The sequence below is a fragment of the Callorhinchus milii genome, unplaced genomic scaffold, assembly GCF_018977255.1.
Source record: "Callorhinchus milii isolate IMCB2004 unplaced genomic scaffold, IMCB_Cmil_1.0 Scaffold8, whole genome shotgun sequence".
Lineage (NCBI taxonomy): Eukaryota > Metazoa > Chordata > Chondrichthyes > Chimaeriformes > Callorhinchidae > Callorhinchus > Callorhinchus milii.
In genome coordinates this window covers 2,015,967-2,040,027 of record NW_024704749.1, presented here as the reverse complement: position 1 = coordinate 2,040,027, position 24,061 = coordinate 2,015,967, and the positions used below count along the sequence as shown (strand labels likewise).

Here is a 24,061-nt window from a genome sequence, read left to right as displayed (position 1 = left end):
GATTGGAGGGAGAAACAGTTCAGACATCATATGGAGGCTATTTTTAGGTATGTGGCCTTTTCTTACCCCTTAAGGTTCGTTCTGGAAGTATATCTTAGATTCTCATAAAAAGGGTTGCCCACAGAGAGACCAATTTGATAAAATGATATTAATTCACACAAACATGCAGGTCCATGTTTTAATAATAAATAATAATCCTTGCATTTGATATAGCGCTTTTCACGCCTTCTAGACATCTCAAAGCACTTCACACAATATACTGTAAAGTGAATTGACTGTATATTTGTGGGTGAAACGCAGCAGCCAATTGCGCACAGCAGCGTCCCACAATCATAGATTGAAAATGACCAATTTATTATTGTTTTTTTGAGGGATTATTATTATGTGTGTGGAGTAAGGAAACTTGCCCCCTGCTGAGAATTGAATCCAGGTGTCTCGCTTGCAAGGCGAGTGCTCTAACCACTGAGCTACAGGACTCCACATGTTACATCAGATCAAACAAAGCAAAGTACAGATAGGAGATTGTCTGGTACCATGTGAAGGGTGCAGCAACGAGATGGAATGAGTACCAGGAAATGGTAATAAAATAAGCCATTAAAGTTAGTTGAATCCAAAACATTTAACTAAGCTGAAGTCGTGTTTGGCCCACCCGCTCCCTGTCCCCTCCTAACCTGAGTTTTTGAGCTATTTTCCCTTCTACTGAGGGTAAAGTTTCACAGTGCAAGATGCCCTCCAGTATTTTGCCCAAGTGGCTGCAATTCCAATCATAAAATCACAAAAGGCAAAATATTGCAGAGGCTGGAAACCTGAAATAAAAACAGAAGTCGCTGGGAGCACTCAGCAGGTCAGGCAGCATCTATGGAGAGAGGAAAGTGAGTCAACTTTCTCCCGGGTACCAGACGCTCTGCACAAGTGATAATGAAGCTGAATTGCCTTCAGTGTCAACGTTTCCACATAATCTGAAGTCACTATCAGACATTTATTACAAAATACAAAACATGGAACGCAGGACAGGTTAAGGGGTTTATTCAATTCATAAACAAGTCATTTATAACTCACATAAAAATAATAATAATACTAATAATAATAATCCTTGCATTTGATATAGCGCCTTATCACGTTTCCAAGACGTCTCAAAGCGCTTCACAGAATATCCTGCAAAGTGAAATGACTGTATATTTTGTGGGTGAAACGCAGCAGCCAATTGCGCACAGCAGCGTCCCACAGTCGTGGACAGGGAACGTGAACGGTTCAGTCATAGTATGAATGCTGTCACCGTCTTAAGCACATTCTCGCTCTGCGTGTCCAGACATCTAAAGGATGGTACAATATTTCTACAGCTTGGACAATAAAAGATTAATGTGTTAAATGACTAGCTACTCTGTACAGTATTTATTGCAGCTCCTGGAAATGACCTTTGACATGAAATCCTAGTTCTACACTAACTAAACAAAAATGGAAGCCAATTCACTGGCCACAATTTGCTCATTATGTGGTTCACACCTTCAGTAAAATGTGAAAGTCCTTTTCAAAATATCGCTTCAGAAGTTGCCAATTGCCTTTGTAAATGGTTCAGTTTCATCCAATGCCAAGACTCAGCCTTAGTTTCTGCAGTATTCGGCTGGCGTGGATTAATATTTTAATAAATCACAGGTATTGAATTCCAGAGTCATTGGACCTGAAACTGACACCACATGGATCAGCACAATGAAGGTGCTATTGTTTCCAAATCCATCAACTTGTCAGTAGCACGAATCTCAGGAACATGAAATGCTGACAATCACTGTCAACAACAGTTGATTGTGGAGTTTGTCCCATTTCCTGAGTGTTCAGCTGTGGTTCTGTCCATCCCTGTTATTTTGGAAAGAGAAAGTGTTTTGTAAATTTAGATGAAATGGTTATATTTTATTCTCTTCACTAGAAACCCACACCTCACAGTTAAGTACAGCAACAACTAGCAATTTACACAGCGTCCCTCACCCAGGATACTGACTCGGAGCACTGCACGATGACAGGGCCAATCGAGGGGGAAGGTGTTCTGGATTCCCCACCAGAGGAAATAATTTCTCCCTATCCACCTTATCGAATCCCTTTATTACAGGGAAGATGTAGACGCCATAGACGCAGTGGAAGAGGTTGATCTTAAGGTGGGATTTAAAGATAGATAGATAAAGAGGAGAGTGAGGTGGGGGAATTGAAGCAGTGAGTTCTAACACACGTTTGGATAAAACAGTGACAAGAATTCAGAACATCTTCCCTGTAATAAAGGGATTCGATAAGGTGGATAGGGAGAAATTATTTCCTCTGGTGGGGAATCCAGAACAAGGGGGACGTAATCTTAAAATTAGAGCGAGGCCATTTAGGAGTGAAATCAGGGGCAGTTTTTCACCCAAAGGTAGTGGAAATCTGGAACTCTCTCCCCCAAAGGCTGTAGATGCTGGATCCATTCACATCTTTAAGACTGAGGTGGAGATATTTGTTAGGTCAGGGTATTGAGTTATACGGGGCAAGGGCGGGTAATTGGACTTGAGGTACAGATCAACCCTGATCTTATAGAATGGCGGAACAGACTCAAGGGGCTGAATGGCCTCCTCCTCTTTCTCTGTTTCTATGTTATAAAAACTACAGACAGACAAACGGATGCCGGTACTTACGGATAGTGTCCCCTCCCCCGATCTTTGCGGTGGGCACATCATTCTTTTCTAACTCTTTCAGTATAGATGCTTCAAATGCCAGGGCAGCTACCCTAAAGAAGAACTCCCGCACGTTCTCACCTGTGGGTAGAAGGTACCACCACATACTTTAACTGCAGCAACAAACTGACTGTGCAGTTTAATCACTTCTTGGCCTATTTCACTTCACGTTTGGATACACTGACCACAGCAGTGCAGTTTTCTCTCTCCCTAGAGGGTCAGACGGTGGAAGCAGAAAATGTTGTTTGTTTCAAGAACAAATGAGATCGATTTCTGCTTGACATTGATATCCGAGGATATAGTATATAGTTTGGGACACGAGATGTCAAGCGCCTGCCAGGACGGTGCAAAGTGAACTGGATGGTCTTATTTCATCTAGCGAATTCTCATGTTCCTATGTTCTCTCCCCCCACCCCCAAACCCTCCTGCTGGAGTTCAGGCTCACAGAGCTGGCCACCCGCTGCCACTTAACACACACTTATTATGTGCGTGCAACTATTTAACCAGTATAACAAGAGCCCAGACACATTCTTTATAACGAGACAAAAAGAGGTAACCGAGAAGCTGATCACACCCACACTAGCCGTCTGTGAACCTGAAACTGGATGCGATACACAATAGAACTTAAGAGACTCGAGTCCAACATCTGGAGAATAACATGAAAACCACACAACCTGATGTAATCTCATTCCATTAAGCACTTTGATAGGTTTCGTTTGCAAAAGCTCCATTTAATGTAACGTAAGTAGTGGCTGTTGCACCGGATTAAGGAAATGTTTGGAGACAGAACGCTTGCTGCTGAAGCAAGCTTGAGAGCATTTTTTTTGGTCGGCTGGGCGTCTGGCACATGCGGAAACCCATGACGGTGCTTAAGAGCATCCAAATCAAGCTGAGAATTCCATGCATCCCACCTACACGTGGAATTTCCACGGATGTTTATTGGGATGGAATGCGCACTCTTCCTCTCTGGAGGATCGCATCCTGTTCAGCTAATTCCGCCGATTCCACCTCCAGGGTGCTCAGCAACAAGTCAGTGTAGGCCACAGCCACCCTCTCTCCCTAACTCCCTCCATCCCTACCCATTCCCGTGTTTGCCACTAATTCACTTCACTGCTTGATCCAAGACTTTTGGCAAAGGGACCGGGGTGAGTAAGCTCCTCGACTGCGCCCCAGAAGCTCGGAACCATCAAGGAAAGAACTGTTTGCGCACAAGGAGGACATTATGTTCTTCCTGTGTGCAAACAGATGTGCCTATTGCGCTTGAGAGCATTTTAGTAAATGACTGCCAAGCGATGGTTTGGGAATGGCACACCGTCAACCATTTGACAAAACGATAACAATTCTTGTCGGCGAAATTACCTCTTCAGGCGGATCGGACTGACATCTTACAGCGCAATTTACACACGGTCATATTTACAGCACAATATACACCACATAAATAAACTGGAAACATGAAGTATTTGATATTACACAGCAATTTCTAGAGAAATGCATACACTTAAGGTTTATTCTGAGTAAAACCAAGAGGTTTTTGAAAAGGTATGTCTAATTTTGATGTACAAATATACTGACCTGTCTTAGAAGACATGGACCAATATTCTGCTTGCATCTCAGAAGCTATTTTGATAGCGTCACTTTCTATTCTCTCACATTCAGCCTGCGACTAAAAGATACAACAGCAACAACTAACTGCATTTATACAGCACCCTTCACGTGGAATAACAACTCGGAGAGCTTCGCATACAACAGAGATTATAAATAGTGTAAAAAACAGGAATATGAATACTTGGAACATCATAAAGTGGAAACATAAATATACTTATAAAAACTTTTGGACCTTTCTGTGATAAACCGCGATAATCAACCAATATGAAAGGCAAAGGCCTATAGTGCGGCTTAACATGAAAAGGTTGAAAAGAGGTTTGTAAATTTACAGACCAGAGAATAACATTTTCCCTCTGAAGAGGCCTCTAAATTGCTCAGTCTTTGGAGATATAATCCCCTAAATTCTCCTCTCTGGATTCAGGGCCTTGTGACGTCCTACTGACGTGAAAAGCGCTATATAAATGTAATTTGCTGTTGTTATTATTAAATATTGAGTGTGAGCAACTATCTTTGAAAGGCGACACTGTCTAGCATTAAATGTGTTTACTGATACTACTTAAAATTAATAATTCTTTCATTTGGTATAGCGCCTTATCACGTCGAAAGTGCCTCACAGAATTGACTGTGAAATGGAGTAACTGTATATTTATGGGCAAACCAGCAACAGAATTGTGCACAGCAATGTCCCACAAACAGCCATGAAATGAGTGACCAATTCTATTTAGGGGATTGATAATAATAATAATAATAATAATAATAATCCTTGCATTTGATATGACCATTCTTTTTGAATAGTGCCATAGGATCTTTAGTGTCAACCTGAATAGGTAGACCCATCCCCAGTTTAACATCTCATCTGAAGTACGGCACCTCCAACAATGCAACACCCCCCCCCAGCGCTGTCAGCTCAGACTACGAGACTTGAACCCACAACCTTTTGACTCAGAGGAGAGAGTGCTACCACCGAGCCGAGCTGACACACTTACTTACAACAAAAATAATAGTTACTCACCACTAAATCCTTTTTAGAGCCCACAAGAAATATGGAACTTAATCCTTGCTCATTTTCCTTCAGAGCGTCCTCCAGCCACTGCCTGACACAAGAGAGAATGGGTTGATATATATGGGATTTATCAGCTACCTTGCCATATTTGTACGATTTCTGGAAACTATTTCAGTAACTATTTTGTATATGCTTTTAGACTATCTTGCAAAATTTCCATCAAGACCATTTAAAACTTAATATCATTTTCCATTTAATTTCGATAGTCCAGGCCAACAGGTGTTCCAGCCTTTCAGAGACTGTATTATATTATATTAAAATAATCATAAACTTTCTTTTTGTTAAAGCGCGTTATAAGATTCACAATCTCAAAGTGCTTCACAGGATATAGTGTAAATTAAGAACATAAGAACAACAACAACAACAGGATTACATTTGTATAGCGGCTTTCACGTCGGGAGGACGTCCCAAGGCGCTGGACAGTGTACAGCATTTCAGAACCGAGCTGGGGTTGGGGAGAGAAGGGAGGGGAGGGGAAGGGGGGGTGACTGATGGCATTGTCGAAGAGGAGGGTTTTGAGGCGGGACTTGAAGGAGGCTGAGGGGGGGGTGAGGCGGAGTGACTGGGGGATAGAATTCCAGAGGCTGGGGGTGGAGTGGCTGAAGGCTCTCCCGCCAATGGTGGGGCGGGTGGGTCGGCGACGTGGAGCAGCCAGAGCGGCTGAGCGGAGGGAGCGGGCGGGTTGGTAGGGGGTTAGGAGGCCGCAGAGGTAGGGTGGGGGAGGCCATGGAGGGCTTTGTATGTGAGGATCAGGATCTTGAACTGGATCCTCTGAAGGATAGGGAGCCAATGGAGTCGGGCGAGAGTGGGGGAGATGGGGTCACGGAGTTTAGTGCGGGAGAGGACACGGGCTGCAGAGTTCTGGATTATCTGCAGCCTGTGAAGGGAGGAGTTGGGAAGGCCGACAAGCAGGACGTTTGCGTAGTCGAGCCTGGAGGTGATGAAGGCACGAACAAGAGTTTCAGCGCCTGAGGGGTGAGGTAGTGGCGGAGTCGGACGATGTTACGGAGGTGAGGGAAGGCAGAGCGGGTCATGGCTTGAATGTGGGGGAGAAAAGACAGTTGAGGGTCGAACAAGACCCCCAGGTTCCTGACTGGCTGGTGAGTTGTAGTGAGCAACCATGGAGGTTGATGCTGTCAGAGCCTGAGGTGCAGAGGCGCTGGCGCGAGCAATCAGGAGGGCCTCAGTCTTGTTCACATTCAACTGTAGGAAACTGTAGAACATAAGAAATAGGAGCAGGAGTAGGCCATTCAGTCCCTCGAGCCTGCCCCGCCATTTAACAAAGTCATGGCTAATCTTCTAACCTAATTCCATTTATCCGCCCTATCCCCAGATCACTTAATCGCTTTAGTTTTTAAAAATTGTAGTGACTGTGTATTGGGTACTGGAAATAAAGCTGAGACACTTGGCAACCTGCTACACTATGTAGCAGAACTCACCAGGACTAGTTGCTACCTAGATTGTTCGTAACTACAAGTGGAAAAAGATAGGATAATAATAATAATAATCCTTGCATTTGATATAGCACCTCATCACCTCTTCGAGACGTCTCAAAGCGCTTCACAGAATGTACTGTAAAGTGAATTGACTGTATATTTGTGGGCGAAACGCGGCAGCCAATTGCTGGATGGGGAAAGAATGGGAACAGACTCTACAACAACAACAACAACAACAAGATTGCATTTATAGAGCGCCTTTCACGTCGGGAGGACGTCCCAAGGCGCTGGACAGTTGGGTCGGGACCCGAGCAGGGGGTACATGGTCAGGGTGAGGGAAGGGAGGGAGCGAGGAGGGGGTAGAGTCGAGAGGGGCGCTGAAGGCACGGTTGAAGAGAAAGAGAAAACCAAGTGTTATCCATAGCTGTGAAGGACTGAAGCAATGTGACGCACAATATCACATCTGGATTTTTAAATAATATTTTTTTACAGTTGCAGTAACACAACTATGCTTTTGAATGTTGTACATTTCATTTTAACGGATTATTAATTCTTATTAGAAGCAGCTGTAAGCTTTAACTGAGACAGACATATGACTTGACATGATTGCGCACAGAATGTTCCCGGATCTCAGAGTATGAAACTGTGATGAATACTATTAATGTAACCGGATTAAATATTGAATAAATGCTGTCACAATTGGGGAACTGAAGTGTATTTATATCAGTGAAGAGTTTACTTGGTTGGACAGTGATAAAAGCACAAGTCAGCTTGACATTAGAACGTTATTTATCTGCGTGAGGCTCCAATGTGGAAGTTGGATGTGGGCCTGTCAGATACTGACTAAACAAAATAATGCTCATGGACCTAAACCAATCATGGGTCATAATAAAGGTCGTCCTGTAATTCCCGAAGAAAACTTGAAAAGAATGGAAAAAACATATATTACGTTTGGCACATTCACATCAATTATTTATTAAAAAAATCAACTTACTTTGTGTGTTCCAAAGTCTGTATGTCAGCAAGGTCGAAGGCAATTATAATGACTGAAAGCATAAATTTCAAAAAAAGTCATAAATTAAAGGTTTTTATAAAAAGAATGCGCTTTTTTTGATCAGCCGATTGTCTGAGAAAAGCAGAAAACCACCAACAATAATAATAATCCTTGCATTTGATATAGCGCTTTTCATGTCTTCTCGACGTCTCAAAGTTCTTCACAGAATATACTGTAAAGTGAATTGACTGTATATTTGTGGGCGAAACGCGGCGGCCAATTGCGCACAGCAGCGTCCCACAAACATTCGTGGATTGAAAATGACCAATTTATTATTGTTTTTGTTTTTTTGGAGGATTATTAGGCGTGTGGAGTAAGGAAACTTGCCCAAGGTTTCGCCCTCCAACATACTTAAGAACATCCAAATCAACTTTACATATCTATGTAAATTTCCATTTGTTTGGAATGGAATGAACACACTCTCCATGGAAGGAAACGCCCGGTTTAGAAATAAAATAATAATCTAAAAACAATAATAACCCGTGCATTTCAGGTCCAGAGGACATCTCAGTGCACTTTACAGGACGTACTGTAAGCACAGAGCCTGTGTTTTTGTGGGTGAACAAGGTAGTCAATGTCTCACAAACAGCCATATGCTCATAGAATCATAGAATTATACAGCACAGAAAGAGGCCATTCGGCCCATCTGTCCGCGCGGGCTCTTTGTAAGAGCTTCCAAATCAATCCCACTCCCTATGAAGAGATCCCTAAAATGAATGACCAATTTTGTCTGGGGGACACTGGGTGAAACTGAACTCATGTTTTGAAGAAATCTGTGGGATCTTTAACCTGAACAGGCTGACGGGACCTCAGTTTAATGTCTCATTTGAAGGACGGCACCTCTAACAATGCAGCACACCCCCAGCACTGCCCTGGAGCTTCAGGCCAAACTATATGGATTCAAAGTCCTGCCATGGGGCTTGAACTCACAACCTTCTGACTCAGAGGCGAGAGCTCTACCAACCGAGCCAGGCTGACACACAATCCTGGAAATGTTAGGCTTGTGAACCCGAGATGGAGTTTTACTGGAGTTTGACCATCGCTAAATCTGTCTTGAACATAAGAATTTGCTGGCGAACGAAGACCACGGTCCACCCAATTCGCCTTCCACCATCCTGGCAATCGCTTGACATGTCATGTCCCAAACTGTATTGGATTGTACTTTGGGTGCCATCCCCGCTGCTTGACCAGCGAGGACTTTTTTACCTGCTAAGGCTTTGGTTTGCAGAGTTACCAGGAGCAAAGTGGGAAGAATCCCAAGCCTTGGTGACTCTTGGTTCAAAGTCTCATTCCCCCTCCACCTTCCAGTCAGTCCATAACTTACCTTCAGCCCCTCTGTAATAAGCAGAAGCGATGCATTTGAACTTCTCTTGCCCTGCTGTGTCCCAGCTAAACAAATAGAAACATTTGTCACATTAGTCCTTTAAGGTAATTCTTTGAGGACAAATTGAACTAATTTAAAGGTTAATGTACTTGTCTACGTGCTGAGCATGTCAATTCTCCGCGAGACAGGAAATCAGAGGATTGGATGATCAGCCTCTGAATGCGAGGATTAATCAGGCTCTGAACGTCATCATCACAGGCAATGAACAACTTCTCCTTTGCTCAAGGTGCTATGGTATGGTAATCAAACTGAAGGTCTGCCGGATTAAGTAGGCTGACACTCTCCTTTCATCTCAAGGATCAAAGAAGCTGGGGGTGTGGGGGAGGTGGGGGCGGGAGGAATGGAGATCTTTCTGCCATTCCTCAGCTCAGTGTCGTTCTCCACCATGTCAAGCGCTCTGGGACTCTACCCTGAGTGAGAGGCGCTGTGCAAATGCAAGTTGTTGTTGTTGTTCCACTGAAAAAGCACTGAAAAGCCTCTTCAGTTTTCTCACTAAACATACATTCTCCATCATCTTACACACAGCTTCAAAAATATATTTCCACTGGATGTTTAATCTAATGTCCTCTGATTATTGGTTTCAGTGTAAATTTAAACAGCATTAAAAGATAGAATGTTGATGAGGAAAGGCTAAAGATGGTCTCAGGTGAAATGAATGAGTTTGGGCAGCGCTAAGACAGTGCCCGGATTGAAAAGTGGCGTTCACAAGTGTCATGCTTACTAAACAGTGAGGAAGATAATAATAATCCTTAATTGGAGGATGTCCCAAAGTGCTTCATAGGATGTACTGTAAAGTGCAGTGTCGTGTGTGTGTGCTATGTGGGTGAAGATGAATAATAATAATAATCCTTGTATTTGATAGGGTGCCTTATCATGTCGTTGAGATGTCTCAAAGCTCTTCACAGGATACACTGTGAAGCGGATTCGCTGTTTTTTTTGTGGGCAAAGCAGTGTCCCACCATCGATCATGGATTGAGTGATCCATTTATTATTATTTTTGAAGCAAAATAAGGATAAATAAAAATAAGGTAAGTAAACCAGTGCAGCTAATGCTTTTTGAATAGAAGTGTTACCAAAGCCCTTCAGCGTGAAGGTCTTTGGCAATGAACCTGGATGTCAGCCTCCAGTCCAGTTGCCAGCTAAAGGGAACAGGATTGTTCAAATTCCCAGCACAATTCCCTTTCACTTCAGTCAACAAAAGTAATTCCAGAAGCAAGTCAAAAAGAGATCCGCTAACAAAACACCAATTTTGAAAAAATGTCAGCAATTTAGGTTTTAAAATTACAGTAATACTAATAATAATCCTTGCATTTGATATAGCGCTTTTCATGTCTTCGAGATGTCTCAAAGCGCTTCACAGAATATACTGTAAAGTGAATTGACTGTACATTTATGGGTGCAAGTACTCACATTTGAAGATTATAAGGAATTCCAGCAATCTCAAACTTTTCAATCTCAAAATCTACCCCTATTGTCGCCTTGTAGTCTCGGTCAAACACGTCTTTACAAAACCTGAAATTCAGAAGCAATCCAACAATAATAATGTTTGCATTTGATACATACAGCAACTTATTACGTCACAGAAACATCTGAAAGGACTTCACAGTATTTACTGCAGAGAGCTGTAACTCTATTTTGTATGTGAAAGTGCCAGTCAATTTGTACATAGCAATGTTTCACAATCAGCCATGAAGTGGATGATCAATTTTATTTGGGCAACTGTTGGACAGAAGAGAGATCCCTGATTTACTTGACATCTGGCAAAAATGGATTCCATTGTATTGGTTCAAATAAAAACAGAGGCAAGATCCTTAAGGACACATTTCGACACGTCAGCGCTATAAACTGATATAGACTCGGGCTGAAACTGCAGGGCAGACCTGGGCAAGTGCTGCATTGCTGAGGCGCTGTCCTTCGGATGAGACATTAAACCTTGGTCCTGTTTGCCTGTTCAGGTGCAGGTTAAAGCTGTTGAGAGTTTGCTATTGGTGATACAAAATTGATGGCAAAATGAATTCTGCACTTCACAGCTTCACAACCCATTCACCTGGCTACTCAAAATTGTTCTTACAAATTTGACTTCTGTCTATGTGGGTCAAGTCAAGGCTTTTGAAACCAACACCTTGTTATCTGGTTTCGTGCTACAGTGAAAAGACACTGATGCCTGGGCACGTGTACTTCATCGACTGATACCCATAGAGGGTGATACAATTATCCCCTAGAGCATGGATAGTCCAATGGTAATGGTAGGACAGTATAATAACAATAGGAGCTGAATGGACAGAGGGCAGACAGCTGCAGAAGTTGGCAGAGGAAAAGTGTGTTATTATCCTAATCCTCACATTTGATATAGCCTCTTGCCACATCATTCAATGTCTCAAAAAGCTTCACAGGATTTACTGCAAAGTGTCACGACTGTATTTGTAGAAGTGAAATGAAAGGGAATTTGTGCAACAGTTCTGATAAAAGGTCATCGACCTGAAACGTTAAGTCACTTTCCTCTCTCCACTCATGTTGCCTGACCTGCCGAGTGTTCCCAGCGACTTCTACATTTATATTGTGTCTTTCTCGTTAGGAGGAAATCTCAAACCACTTCACACAGCTGAGCTGGGGAGAGGGAAATGGAAGTTTTAAAAGGCAGGGTGTGCTCGGTGTGCTCGGGGGTAAAATAAGGCACTGGGTACAGCTATTGCATTCTAATCATCGGCCAACAAAAGAATAGATTAACGGAGGGTGGAAGCAAGCAGTCTGACAACTCCCCCTCCTGGCACCGTCAAGTAGCCTGGAGAGAACACTGAGATACATACCCATTGCTAGAGGTTAAATGTCCTCAGTCAAACATTAACTACAGGGTGGAAAAATGTATCATCTAAAGTCAACAGAAGCTGGTTAAGCAAAATGCAGCTGTGAACTGGAATTTCATACCTTCCTTCTCTGCTGGAGGTCATGAAGGCTCACTGATTCCACCAAGAGCATCCAATCAATGGAACAAAATGACTAACTAAAGTGAACCGATCAGAGCACTGAGGAAGCACTGTCTCACAGTTCATTTTCAGTCTGTGATACTGTAGTAAAGGAGAGGATCAGGTAAATGCTCACCTGTTAATGAGACATGTTTTACCCACATACAAATCTCCAACCACGACCACTTTTGACATTTTCAGCCTGTGGGCAAAATACAGGAGAATATCATTGATTTATACTGAAGGTAAAGAGCCATGTTAGGATGGTTACCGTCAAATGTTTCTTTGCAGACAGTAATAAACAGGATACAGTACTTGTTCAAGAAAAGCTTGAGACTGTTATAGGAAGACTGTAATCCCTAAAAAATGCTACAACAGGAACTGTGGTATCGTGGGAAATCTACCACCTCCAATCCCTCACCATCCCAACCTGGACACCCACTTCCATTACCTTCCTCACCTCCTGGGTCAAAACCTGGAACTCCCAAATCAAAACCATCGCAACAAGTGGTTTAATGACAAGACCCCACCACTACTAAAGCTTTCATTTATTCAGCAGGTTGAGATGGTATTGTCCATCAAGGCAAAAGGAAAGGTTTTTTTTTACCAATTATTGTCCTGCATAATCATAATTTTCCTTACAACATCAAGTTATGTGGCTTAAAAAAAAATCCCTCTTAATTAATACATGTTGTCTGTGATCCAGCCCAATCCAAGATCCCTTTCCATATCTCAAATTACTTACCCAACAGCTCTGGTCTGCTGCTCCTGGCAGGCACGTTTCACTTGAGAGTGGAAGTCATCCTTGAATTGCTGACAGGCTTCTGGTCTGTACCACTGCAAAATGATTCAAAACACCTTAATGTCCCAGAATGGTACGTGTGTGAGAAAGAAACCTCACAAACATCTGCATGTTCATTCAAGATGGATTTAAACAAGCAAAGCCTTGTGACTCGTGCTTTTGTGCCAGTCATTTGCTCTAATTGTTCCTTGATCCAGTTTTCTTCTCCAGCCTCATAGGATATGTATTGGCCACTAGTTTAATATTGAACAACCTGCTCACTGGTTGCAGTGATTGGAGTTCGTGCCTATCCAGGATTCAATGCCCGTCCAATGCAAGCACTTTGCATCAAGCTGTGCCATGAAGGGCACCATATAAATGCACATTGTCGCTGTTGCTACCAATTTTCTGCCACTGACAATTGGTTTCTGTATGTGTCAAGACCCTGGCTAAGCCTGATTTGGTTCTCACCCAACATTTAAGTACATTTACCTCCGGCAGAAGTTGGAGGATCATGGTCAGTGATACTAATTATCTTTCCCCTAACCTATAAGGTATTTAACACCCTCTGAATAGAAGTCTATCTTGAATATAACAACATAATATAATAATAATCCTTTCATTTGATATAGCGCTTTTCGCATCTCTTAGACATCTCAAACCACTTCACAGAATATACTGTAAAGTGAATTGATTGTATATTTGTGGGCAAAACGCAGCAGCCAATTGCGCACAGCAGTGTCATGGATTGTCATGGATTGAATTGAAGTGACCAATTTTTTTATTATTGTTTTTTTCTTGAGGGATTATAATCAGGAGTGTGACATAAGGAAACTTGCCCAAGTTTTCACCCTGCCGGGAATCGAACCCAGGTCTCTCGCTTGCGAGGCAAGTGCTCTAACCACTGAGCTACAGAACTCCAGCTACATATCCTTACAGCTACAATATCCCTGGTCTGTGAACAAAATCAGCCTCAGATAATATCAAGTTGATACTCTTTCATTTGACAACCTTCTGATATCAAATGACGTGCAATGTGATACTGAAAGATACATCATTTCCATCATATCACACAGTGAGGGAATTCTCCAATTGTACAAACACTGGAAAGGTGGAACTTTATTTTGGGTTTAGAATTCTTCTCTCTCCCATTCAATTTGACAATCTCAAATGTACAGTTGCAATACAGTTATGATGAAACTGCAATGGGAATTACAGACATTAGTGAAATTTGGTACATAACCTGACTTTACAATTGTTTAAGGTTATAGACACACTTTTGCCTTTTTTTAAAAAGTAGTTTTTTTCATAATTCCCTCTATCCGCAAAATTGAAGGCATGTTATGAGGTTACAGCAAACTACAAAACAAAGGAGAGAGGGAGAGAAGAGAGAATATATAGAGAGGGAGAGGGAGGGGAAGAGAGAACACACAGAGAAAGAGAGAGTGAGGGAGCGAGGAAGAGAGTGAGAGAGAAGAGGTACAAAGAGAAGGGGCGAGAGAGAGAGAAAGGGGGGAGAGGGAAAGGTGGAAGAGAGAGTGTTGGAAATAAGGGAGAGAGAACTCAGAGAGCGAGAGAGAGAAAAGAGACAGAGAGAGGAGAGGGGGATACAGAGGGGTAGGAGACTCCAAGGGAGAGAGAAGACACCTTTCCCCTCTTTCTCACTCTCCGTCGCTCTCTCTCTGTTTCCTTGCCTCCGCCTCTCTCTTTCTCTGTCTTTTTGCCTCTCCATATCTTTTTCCCTCCATCTCCGTCTCAGTCTCTTCCCTCTCCATCTCTCCCCTCCACCCCCTCCTCTCTCTCTCTCTCCCCTACTCCCTCCCTGTGTCACTCTCTGTGTATCACCCTGAAGACAAAACAGCTTGATCCATATTAATGAGCACCAGCTCTAGCGTTTTAATCTTGTTTCCAAATACTAACTAAAGATAAACAAACATTATGGAAGTTACCATAATTCAGGCTAACACTATCCCGTTGAAAAAAATTCCAGATGTAATTCATAACATAGACTTCATCTCATTCAGACATCACAACCATGTGAAGCGTGAATGGGAACTCAAGAGATTTAATAATCTTGCTCGTCTACGCTCCATCTTTCCTTTATATCCCTCCAAAAACAATAATAAAATTGGTCATTTTCAATCTACGACTGTTTGTGGGACATTGCTGTGCGCAATTGGCTGCCGCGTTCACCCACAAATATACAGTCAATTCACTTTACAGTGTGTTCTGTGAAGCGCTTTGGGAAGTCCTCCCGACGTGAAAAGCGCTATATCAAATGTAAGGATTATTATTATTATTATTATTGTTTAACGACTCCACTGTTTTGGAGAGCTGCAAATGCTTTACTAGTGAAACACAAAGCCTTCGAGCGAATCCTATAAGTGGCTGACAAACAAATGCAAAATGCCCTGGAGAGAGGAATTGCCAATTCAGCGCACACAACAGTTTGAACCCAGTAAACCTGAACAGACAGCGGTTTCATCACTGATTCAAAAGCGTAACTCTCATTTAATTCTGCAGCGGTTTCCTTGGTAACACGATTCTAAATAATCCAGTCTAAAGCTAAAGCAACAGCATTCTAATCATTCCGACAGATTGCTTCTGATAAATTTCATTGATACGTTTTGTACAATATTGACATTTTCACGTTACATTGCTTCATTTTAACTCCTGACAACAACAATTTACGTTTATATTGTTCCTTTCATGTCAGGAGGACGTCTCAAAAGTGCTTCACACAGCTGACTAGGAGAGTAAGATAGGGTGTGGGGACCGGGGAAGAGGACATGTGGCCACAGGCGCGGTTAAAGAGTTAGGTCTTGAGGTAGATTTTGAGTACAATGAGGAGGAGCTTCGCAGAAGTGGGGATTCTTCCTCCCATTTTCCGGAACTTCAGAAAGTTCACCCATTTGTCTCAAAGCACTTCACAGGATTTACTGTGAAACTGAGTGACTGCGTAACACGGCAGCACAATTGCGCACAGCTCGCCTCGCAAGAGAGAGACCTGGGTTTGATTCCCGGCAGGCGAAACACTGGGCAAGTTTCCTTACTCCACACGCCTCTGTTTACCCAGCAGTAAGTAGGAACACGTTTGTTAGTCGATCGGCAGATCGCTTGTCCAAGGGTAATAATTCCATCAAAAAAATAAATAATAATTTGGTCACTCAATCCACAACTGTTTGTGGGGACACTGCTGTGCCCAATTGGCTGCCGTGTTTTGCCCACAAAATATACACTCAATCATGAAGACGTGATAAGGTGCCATATCAAATGCAAGGATTATTATTATCTTTTAGTTTTCAAGAGGCTTAATTTTTTTTCAGCTTAAAAGCTAACAATTCACAAAGAATACAGTGGAAAAATTGGCAATTTTTCAAAACTATTGTGGAATGGGAAGTAAATGAGCCCAAATTTTGCTGCAGGAAAATAAAGTGAATATTAGACATTGACAGCTTCAAGGTAGTTTTTACTCTGGGACTGAACAGATGGACTGCTATGATTCTGCGCATTCATCCATCATACAGTAAATAGTGACAGTAAAACTCAAGAGGATTACTGTTTTTGATCATCGAGGTAAGATGATTTTCACTCTATCACTTAGTTATCTGCAGATTTTAATGTAGGCAGTACAAGTATTTTCTGTAATAATAATAATAATCCTTGCATTTGATATAGTGACTTATCGTGTTGTTGAGATGTCTCAAAGCGCTTCAGAATACGCTGCAAAGTGGGGTGACTATACATTTTGTGGGCGAAAGATGGCAGCCAATTGCGCACAGTAGTGTCCCACAAACAGTCAAGGATTGAGTGACCAAACTACCATAGTTATTTATTTATTTTTGGGAAGGGATTACCACTCCTGGAAAGCAATCTGCCAATCGACCAACAACCGGGCTTCCACCCACCACCAGCCATTATTCACTTACTTCATTGGGATGTGGACAAGTGCCATGCTTTTCAACACACTCTCCTGGTTCAATTTTTACTTGACCCACTGCCTCTAGTTTGTCTCCTCTGATGGTTTCTCCTCCTGCCTTCACACGCGCACCTGTGGAGATTCTATTCTCAGCAACTCCTTTCCCTCATCTACATGCTTGTGCTTCGTCTGTGGACACAGACTTAACTTTCACGTATTTACGTATTACACCTAAATCTGTTTTTCTCTCTCTAGTCACTGATGTTCTATCCGCCTGCTGTCAGACGTCAGGGCCTGGATGCGCACCAACTTCCTACTGCTAAATCTGGACATACATCCTCCTTGACTCCCATCAATGTCTTATCACCACTGGCTCTGATCTCCTCAAATGTCTCAAACTCACTGAACCCATACAATCTCCAGTTCCAAACCACATGACCACCACCGTCTTCTTCCTCCTCCGCCACATTGCCCGCCTCTGATCCCATCTCATCCCAAATGCTCATCCCACCTCTGATCCTCATCCATCCCTTTGTCACCTCCCCGTTTGATTTCTCAAATATATGTTCACTTGTCAACAACAACAAGATTACATTTGTTTAGCGCCTTTCACATTGGGAGGACATTTCCACCCCATTTCACACCATTGTCATCCCATTTCCACCATCCACAGGGTCCAGCTCATTCAAAACTCAGCTGTCCACATCCTCACGCTTGACAAACTCTGCGTGCCCATCACCCCAATTCTCGCCAGGCTTCACTGGCTCCCAGTCTCCAAAACGATCATTTTCAAGATTCTCAACATGACAACATCACATACAAATCCCTTCTTGGCCTAACATCTGTCTACCTTTCTGACCTGCTTTATCCCACTCCTCCATCCGCCCACTTCACTTAGCTCACACGGGTCTGTTATGCATTCTCTGACCCCTCCACGCCACCATCGGTATAATATAATAATAATCCTTGCATTTGATATAGTGGCTTATTACGTTGTTGAGTTGTCTCAAAGTGCTTCACAGGAAATTCTGTAAAGTGGTATATTTTGACTGTGTATTTTGTGGGTGAAATGTGGCAGCCAATTACGCACAGCAATGTCCCGTAGACAGCCATGTGACCAATTTTATCTGGGGGATTCTTGACATTATTATTCTTTAACATTCTTTAACCTCTTGAGCAAGAAGCAAAGCTGAAAGGGACCTTTGTGTGCTGAAACCCAGGCAAATCCACCTCTTGTAGTTCATTACTTTTCTTAGACTTCAGGCGTGGGTACTTATCTGACTTTGGTCTGATGATTCACTGAGCTCCTTATGCCAAGTTTATTGATGGGGCATTCCGGAAAATAAAATGATTAATAAATAATAATAATTTGGTCACTCAATCAACAGGGCCCTGCTGTGTACAATTGGCTGCCGCGTTTAACCCACAAAATATACAGCATATCCTGTGAGGCGCTTTGAGACGTCTCAAAGACATTATAAGGTGTTAACTCAAATGCAAGGATTATCATTATATTATCATTCCACAGCTAATTCAAATGCCTGAAATGCTGGGGGTGGGGGGAAACGAACAGTCTTTTATTCAAATTATAACAACAACAATTTACATTTATATAAGGCGCTATATCAAATGCAAAGATTGTTATTGTACACAGTTATGTCAATCATGTTGGGAGGAGCCTCAGAGCCCTTCATATAACTGACAGGGGGCCTGAACTGGGGGGAGTGGTGGCGGGATGGGGGAAGAGAAGGAGAAGGGACCTTCAAAAGGAATAAAATTCTAGTAGGTTAAATAGTTGAAATCATAGATTCCCCAACACATCCATTTTAATACTTTACACCCAATTAAACTGTGAACAGTAATAACTGTGCAATAGATCATCAGCTAATTAAATTTACTGCGTTATGCACTTGACTGCTATGAGTGATACTGATACATTTCAATAAGAGTTTAATTAAGCGAGTGGGGAAAGTGATTTAAAATTAAATACACATAATAATTTGCACAACACAGCCTTCTTTATTTCATCTCTCTCTTCCACCCATTACATTTTTGGCCTCAATCGCAGTTTGTAGCTCGGTGGTTAGAGCACTTGCCTCGCAAGCGAGAGGACCTGGGTTCAACTCCCAGGCAGACTGAAATGTTGGGCAAGTTTCCTTACTCCGCACAAGACACGCCTCTGCTTACCCAGCAGTAAGTAGGAACCTGGTTGTTAGTCGATAATAATCCCTTCAAAAAAAAATGTTGTCACTTAATCCACGACTGTTTGCGGGGACATTGCTGTGCACAATCGGCTGTCGAGTTTCGCCCACAAAATTTACAGTCAATTCACTTTACAGTATATTCTGTGAAGCGCTTTGAGACGTCTCGAAGACGTGAAAAGCACTATATCAAGTGCAAGGAATATTATTATTATTATTATTATCCTTTTTTCTGTTTGAGAGATGGCTCTGCCTCCCGACAGACGGGACACTCTCACCGACGGGAGGGTCAAACTTGCAATACAACTGCAATAGCATAGACATGTAGTGCAGGCACGTCTGGAATCCAAAGTATCTCAGTTATAGTGTGGTATATACCACTCACGCCTGACGATCACTAATTATTAATAGATGACTATTTTGGGAACTCAGGAATGTTGGTCAGGTGGGATGGTTGGCTTACAGGAATCAGAAACTATTGACCAGCCAGGCGTGCCAATCTTAATTGAAACGATACCATCACCCACCCCCCTCCCAACTGCCATTCCCTTAGCCCAACAATAACTGCCCATTTTGGGGGGAAGGGAGGAGGAGGAGGAGGAGGAGGAGGAGGAGGAGAGGGTGGAGGAAATGGGGAAGAGAAGGGGAATGGACCTTAAAAAGGAACACAATAGGCTAAATATATAGGCTAAAACGTTGATGGTTGAGTCACCAACACAACCATTTTCTCACTTTACCCCCAATTAACCCTATGGACAGTAATTAGATGGCTTCATTTGAAGGGAAGTCCTGTAACTGGCAGGAACTGGGTGGCTTTTGTTGCCTGACTGGCTGATGGCATTTCACTTTGACACCAGCCATGTGCCACTTTCAATGCCATGGCTCTCCCTGGGAGAAGCCAACTCCATCCCTCACTAGCCACATTCCCAGCCAAACCCTCGAGTACAGAAACCAATCTCAAGCCAAACCCTCACCTTGGGGAATCTGGAGATGACACGATCCCTGTGGACAGGGAGGCTGTACCAGGTGCTGCTGCTGTCCATGTCGCCCTCTCTTGTCCCCGCACTTCAATGATTTCTTGGCTTTGAAATTAAATCTAAGAGAGAGAGAGAGAGAGTGCCATCAGACAGTGGGCAACACCCAAACCAAAGGGGGTCAAGGTGTGGCGCTGAGACCCTGTGAGCTGGTGGTTTGGGAGGGTCACCACCTGCCCTGCACACCTGGGAGGGTCACCACCTGCCCTGCACACCTGGGAGGGTCAGCACCTGCCCTGCACACCTGGGAGGGTCACCACCTGCCCTGCACACCTGGGAGGGAGGGTCAGCACCTGCCCTGCACACCTGGGAGGGGCACCACCTGCCCTGCACACCTGGGAGGGTCACCACCTGCCCTGCACACCTGGGAGGGAGGGTCAGCACCTGCCCTGCACACCTGGGAGGGGCACCACCTGCCCTGCACACCTGGGAGGGAGGGGCACCACCTGCCCTGCACACCTGGGAGGGTCACCACCTGCCCTGCACACCTGGGAGGGTCAGCACCTGCCCTGCACACCTGGGAGGGAGGGTCAGCACCTGCCCTGCACACCTGGGAGGGGCACCACCTGCCCTGCACACCTGGGAGGGTCACCACCTGCCCTGCACACCTGGGAGGGAGGGTCAGCACCTGCCCTGCACACCTGGGAGGGGCACCACCTGCCCTGCACACCTGGGAGGGGCACCACCTGCCCTGCACACCTGGGAGGGGCACCACCTGCCCTGCACACCTGGGAGGGGCACCACCTGCCCTGCACACCTGGGAGGGAGGGGCACCACCTGCCCTGCACACCTGGGAGGGGCACCACCTGAACATCCAGAACTGTTCTCTTTCTGAGCGCAATAAAACAGGTAAAGAGGAACTCACCGGTGGAGAGGAGCAGAGAGGAGCAGAGCGGAGCCTCCCCTCCCCTCCCCTCCGCCGCCGCCGCCGGGAGCCCTGCGCCTGTTGGGGGGTTTCTAAGGTAACGAAGCGCCTCCGACTGTCGGCACTGCCCCGAGATCTCAGCTCAGGGCTCAGCCCCCGGGGGCCCCTCACAGAGCTGCCGCAGTGCCGGGGGGGGGCAGTGCCCGGGGGGGGGCAGTGCCCGGGGGGGGGGCAGTGCCCGGGGGGGGGGCAGTGCCCGGGGGGGGGCAGTGCCCGGGGGGGGCAGTGGGGGGGGGCAGTGTCCCGGGGGGGGCAGTGCCCGGGGGGGGCAGTGCCCGGGGGGGGCAGTGCCCGGGGGGGGGGGGGGGGGGGCAGTGCCCGGGGGGGCAGTGCCCGGGGGGGGGGGGCAGTGCCGGGGGGGGGGCAGTGCCCGGGGGGGGGGCAGTGCCCGGGGGGGGGCAGTGCTGTCTGGGCCGGACTGGCAGCTCCGGGTTGGCGAGCGTTGTGCAGTGACCCCCCAACGCTCAGCGCTCGTCTCGAGCCGCTGTCGCTGAGTGGCTCAGGTTTGCAATCCAAACCCCAAATGTTGGGCAGGTTTTCCTTAAACAAAACCCCGGCATTCGGGGGCACACAGCGCCTTCCGCGTCTTCGAGACGCCTCAAAAAGCGCTTCGCGGAATATATGTACCGTAAAGCGAACGGACTGACTGTGTGTTTGTGGCGAATATAGAAAAAATGATGATAAACAACAACAACAACAAGATTCCATTTATAGGGCGCCTTTCACGTCGGGAGGACGTCCCGAGGCGCTGAAAGCAACAGCTGCTGTATTACAATGTCCAATGAGTCTCAAAGAAATAATGATTTCTTTTAGATCATAGGGTAGATATCACGACTGCTTGGTCCCCCTGTATATAATGTTGGGATAATTGGGATAATGTCTTGAAGCGCTTGAAAAGGGCGGAGCCGGAGAGAGGGGGGAGGCCACTGTCGGCACTGTCGTAGAGGAAGGTATTGAGGCGTGATCTGAAGTTGGAGAAGGAAGAGGCAAGGCAAAGGGATTGAGGCAGAGAGGTCCACAGTTGTGCGGTGTAGTGGCTGAAAGCACAGCCGCTGATGGTGGAGCAGAGGGTATACGGGACGTGCAGGAGGCCGGAGCCATCTGAGCGAAGGCAGCGGGCGGTGGAGCGGGCTGTAAGCAGGTCAGAGAGGTAGGGACGTGCTCGGGCATGGAATGATTTGTACACCAGTGTGAGGATCTTGAAATCAAACCTACAACAACAATTTGCATTTCAGTCACAGACATTCTCTGTATTCACTCTTGAATTGCCAGGTTTTTGCCAACAACTTATCCAGAACTCGGAAATGAGGAAGTGATGATGAACAGCAACTCTACAACCTCTGCTGTAACCACTCGATTTGCCTCATTGACTGGAAGGCAGGCATCCCACATGGAACTGTTCCCAAATAATCATGGTTGCTAATTACTAAAGTTAATCAAATGCAAAGATTATTATTATAAACACTGGCAGATATTATTTTGGAATTTATAATAATAAATAATAATCCTTAAATTGATATAGCGCCTTCTCACGTCTTTGAGATCTCAAAGCGCATTGCAGGATATACTGTAAACTGAATTGACTGTATATTTTGGGGGCAACACAAGGCGGCCAATTGCACACAGCAGCGTTTCACAAACAGTCATGGATTGAGTGACCAAATTATTATATGGTTTTTCAATTTTTAAAAATATTATTTTGAGAGGATTATTACCCCTGGAAAAGCAATCCGCCAATTGTCTGACAACCAGGTTCCTACTTACCCCTGGGTAAACAGAGGCGTGTGAAATAACCAACGTATTACCCGAAAAATATTTTGCATTGCTCAGAGGTGGAAGGGAAGCATTTAACTTGGGGTTGGAATGGTGTTTTTAAAAAAAATTCTGACAAATGTGGGTTAGCAAAGAGAAGTGTATCCTTAAATTACTTCTGGGTCACATTATGGATCAGCTGAGCCACAATGTTTTCTGCATTTAGCCATTTAGTTGTTTTGGAGATAGATACAGTGGAACTTACCTGCAAGAGGATTTTTTTNCATTCATTTTCCACTGCTTGACATATTGCTTCATCAAGACTAAAATGATTTCAAAAAACATATTTAATTTTACATTATTCTACATATTACATTTACTATTAAAGAATGGTTTTCAAACTGATGTCATATTCTGGGGCTAAGATGCCATTCAGAATCTGCTTTGCTGCAGTGACTTACACCATTTCCCAAGGTTGTTAATGTGATTGTCTCTTTAACAAATGAAGCCTTCAGAACATATTCCCAGTCATTGTTAAATTTTCTATAAAACACACTCCAAGGTACTTATTATTTCCAATTTTATAGAGAATAGGAATATACAATACAAATGTAATTAAATGATTTAAGGTTGATTAATGATAAATAATAAATAATCCTTGCAATCTGATATAGTGCCTCATCACATCATCGAGATGTTTCAAAGAGCTTCACAGAATTTCATTGTGAAGTGTAATTAGTGTAGTTAGAGAGAATGCAGCAGCCAAAGTTTGCACTCAACAATGTCCCACAAACAGCTATGAAGCAAATAACTATTTTTATTTGGGGGATTATTGCCAGGACACTGGGAGAGATTCTCTTCTCTAAAGATACAGTCTTTGAGAATATGGAAACACTCAGACAGCTGTTTTCTATAGTTATGCTGTGAAGAAAATAAATTATTTGTGTTGATGTACACATTTCTGCAAAGGTTACTGCAGTTCTTTATAGAGATAATTAATATGAACAGTCTCATTGTTGTGCAAGTAGACACCACAACATCATTAAAATATAAGGCACAATGCAGGATCACCCTCACATCTACCTGCTGCCTAGAGTCATTCTCGTAATAAGACTTGCAGAATTCTTTTGTGCCCTTAGTGGCTTGCAGTGAGCGAAGAAACAGCACCATTCCCCATTGACTTAGAATAGAGTCAAATTCACAACTTGTTTCACAGACTTTGATTTCACCGTCCCAAAGAGAAGTCAATCC

General features: G+C 44.1%; 1 protein-coding gene across 1 annotated transcript; it reads right to left on the bottom strand.

The window, feature by feature from the left end:
• Positions 1-1,196: 1,196 nt before the first annotated feature.
• On the bottom strand, positions 1,197-23,107 carry rab36 (RAB36, member RAS oncogene family). Its single transcript, XM_007908728.2, has 11 exons — positions 23,076-23,107; positions 20,074-20,195; positions 12,944-13,035; positions 12,335-12,400; positions 10,646-10,747; positions 9,176-9,240; positions 7,792-7,843; positions 5,311-5,392; positions 4,266-4,356; positions 2,655-2,774; positions 1,197-1,851 (listed from the first exon to the last, which is right to left on the bottom strand). The coding sequence occupies exons 2-11, from the start codon at positions 20,140-20,142 to the stop codon at positions 1,787-1,789; spliced, it is 804 nt and encodes a 267-aa protein (XP_007906919.1). The 5' UTR covers positions 20,143-20,195; positions 23,076-23,107; the 3' UTR covers positions 1,197-1,786.
• Between the last annotated feature and the right edge of the window lie 954 nt (positions 23,108-24,061).

Coding starts and splice junctions, on each gene's coding strand:
- rab36 (XM_007908728.2), bottom strand. CDS start 20,142: ATGGACAGCAGCAGCACCTGGTACAGCCTCCCTGTCCACAGGGATCGT. Junction 9,241..10,645: donor ATTCCTTATAATCTTCAAAT/GTGAGTACTTGC, acceptor CTATTTGTTTAG/CTGGGACACAGCAGGGCAAG. Junction 2,775..4,265: donor GTCCATGTCTTCTAAGACAG/GTCAGTATATTT, acceptor TTCTACCCACAG/GTGAGAACGTGCGGGAGTTC.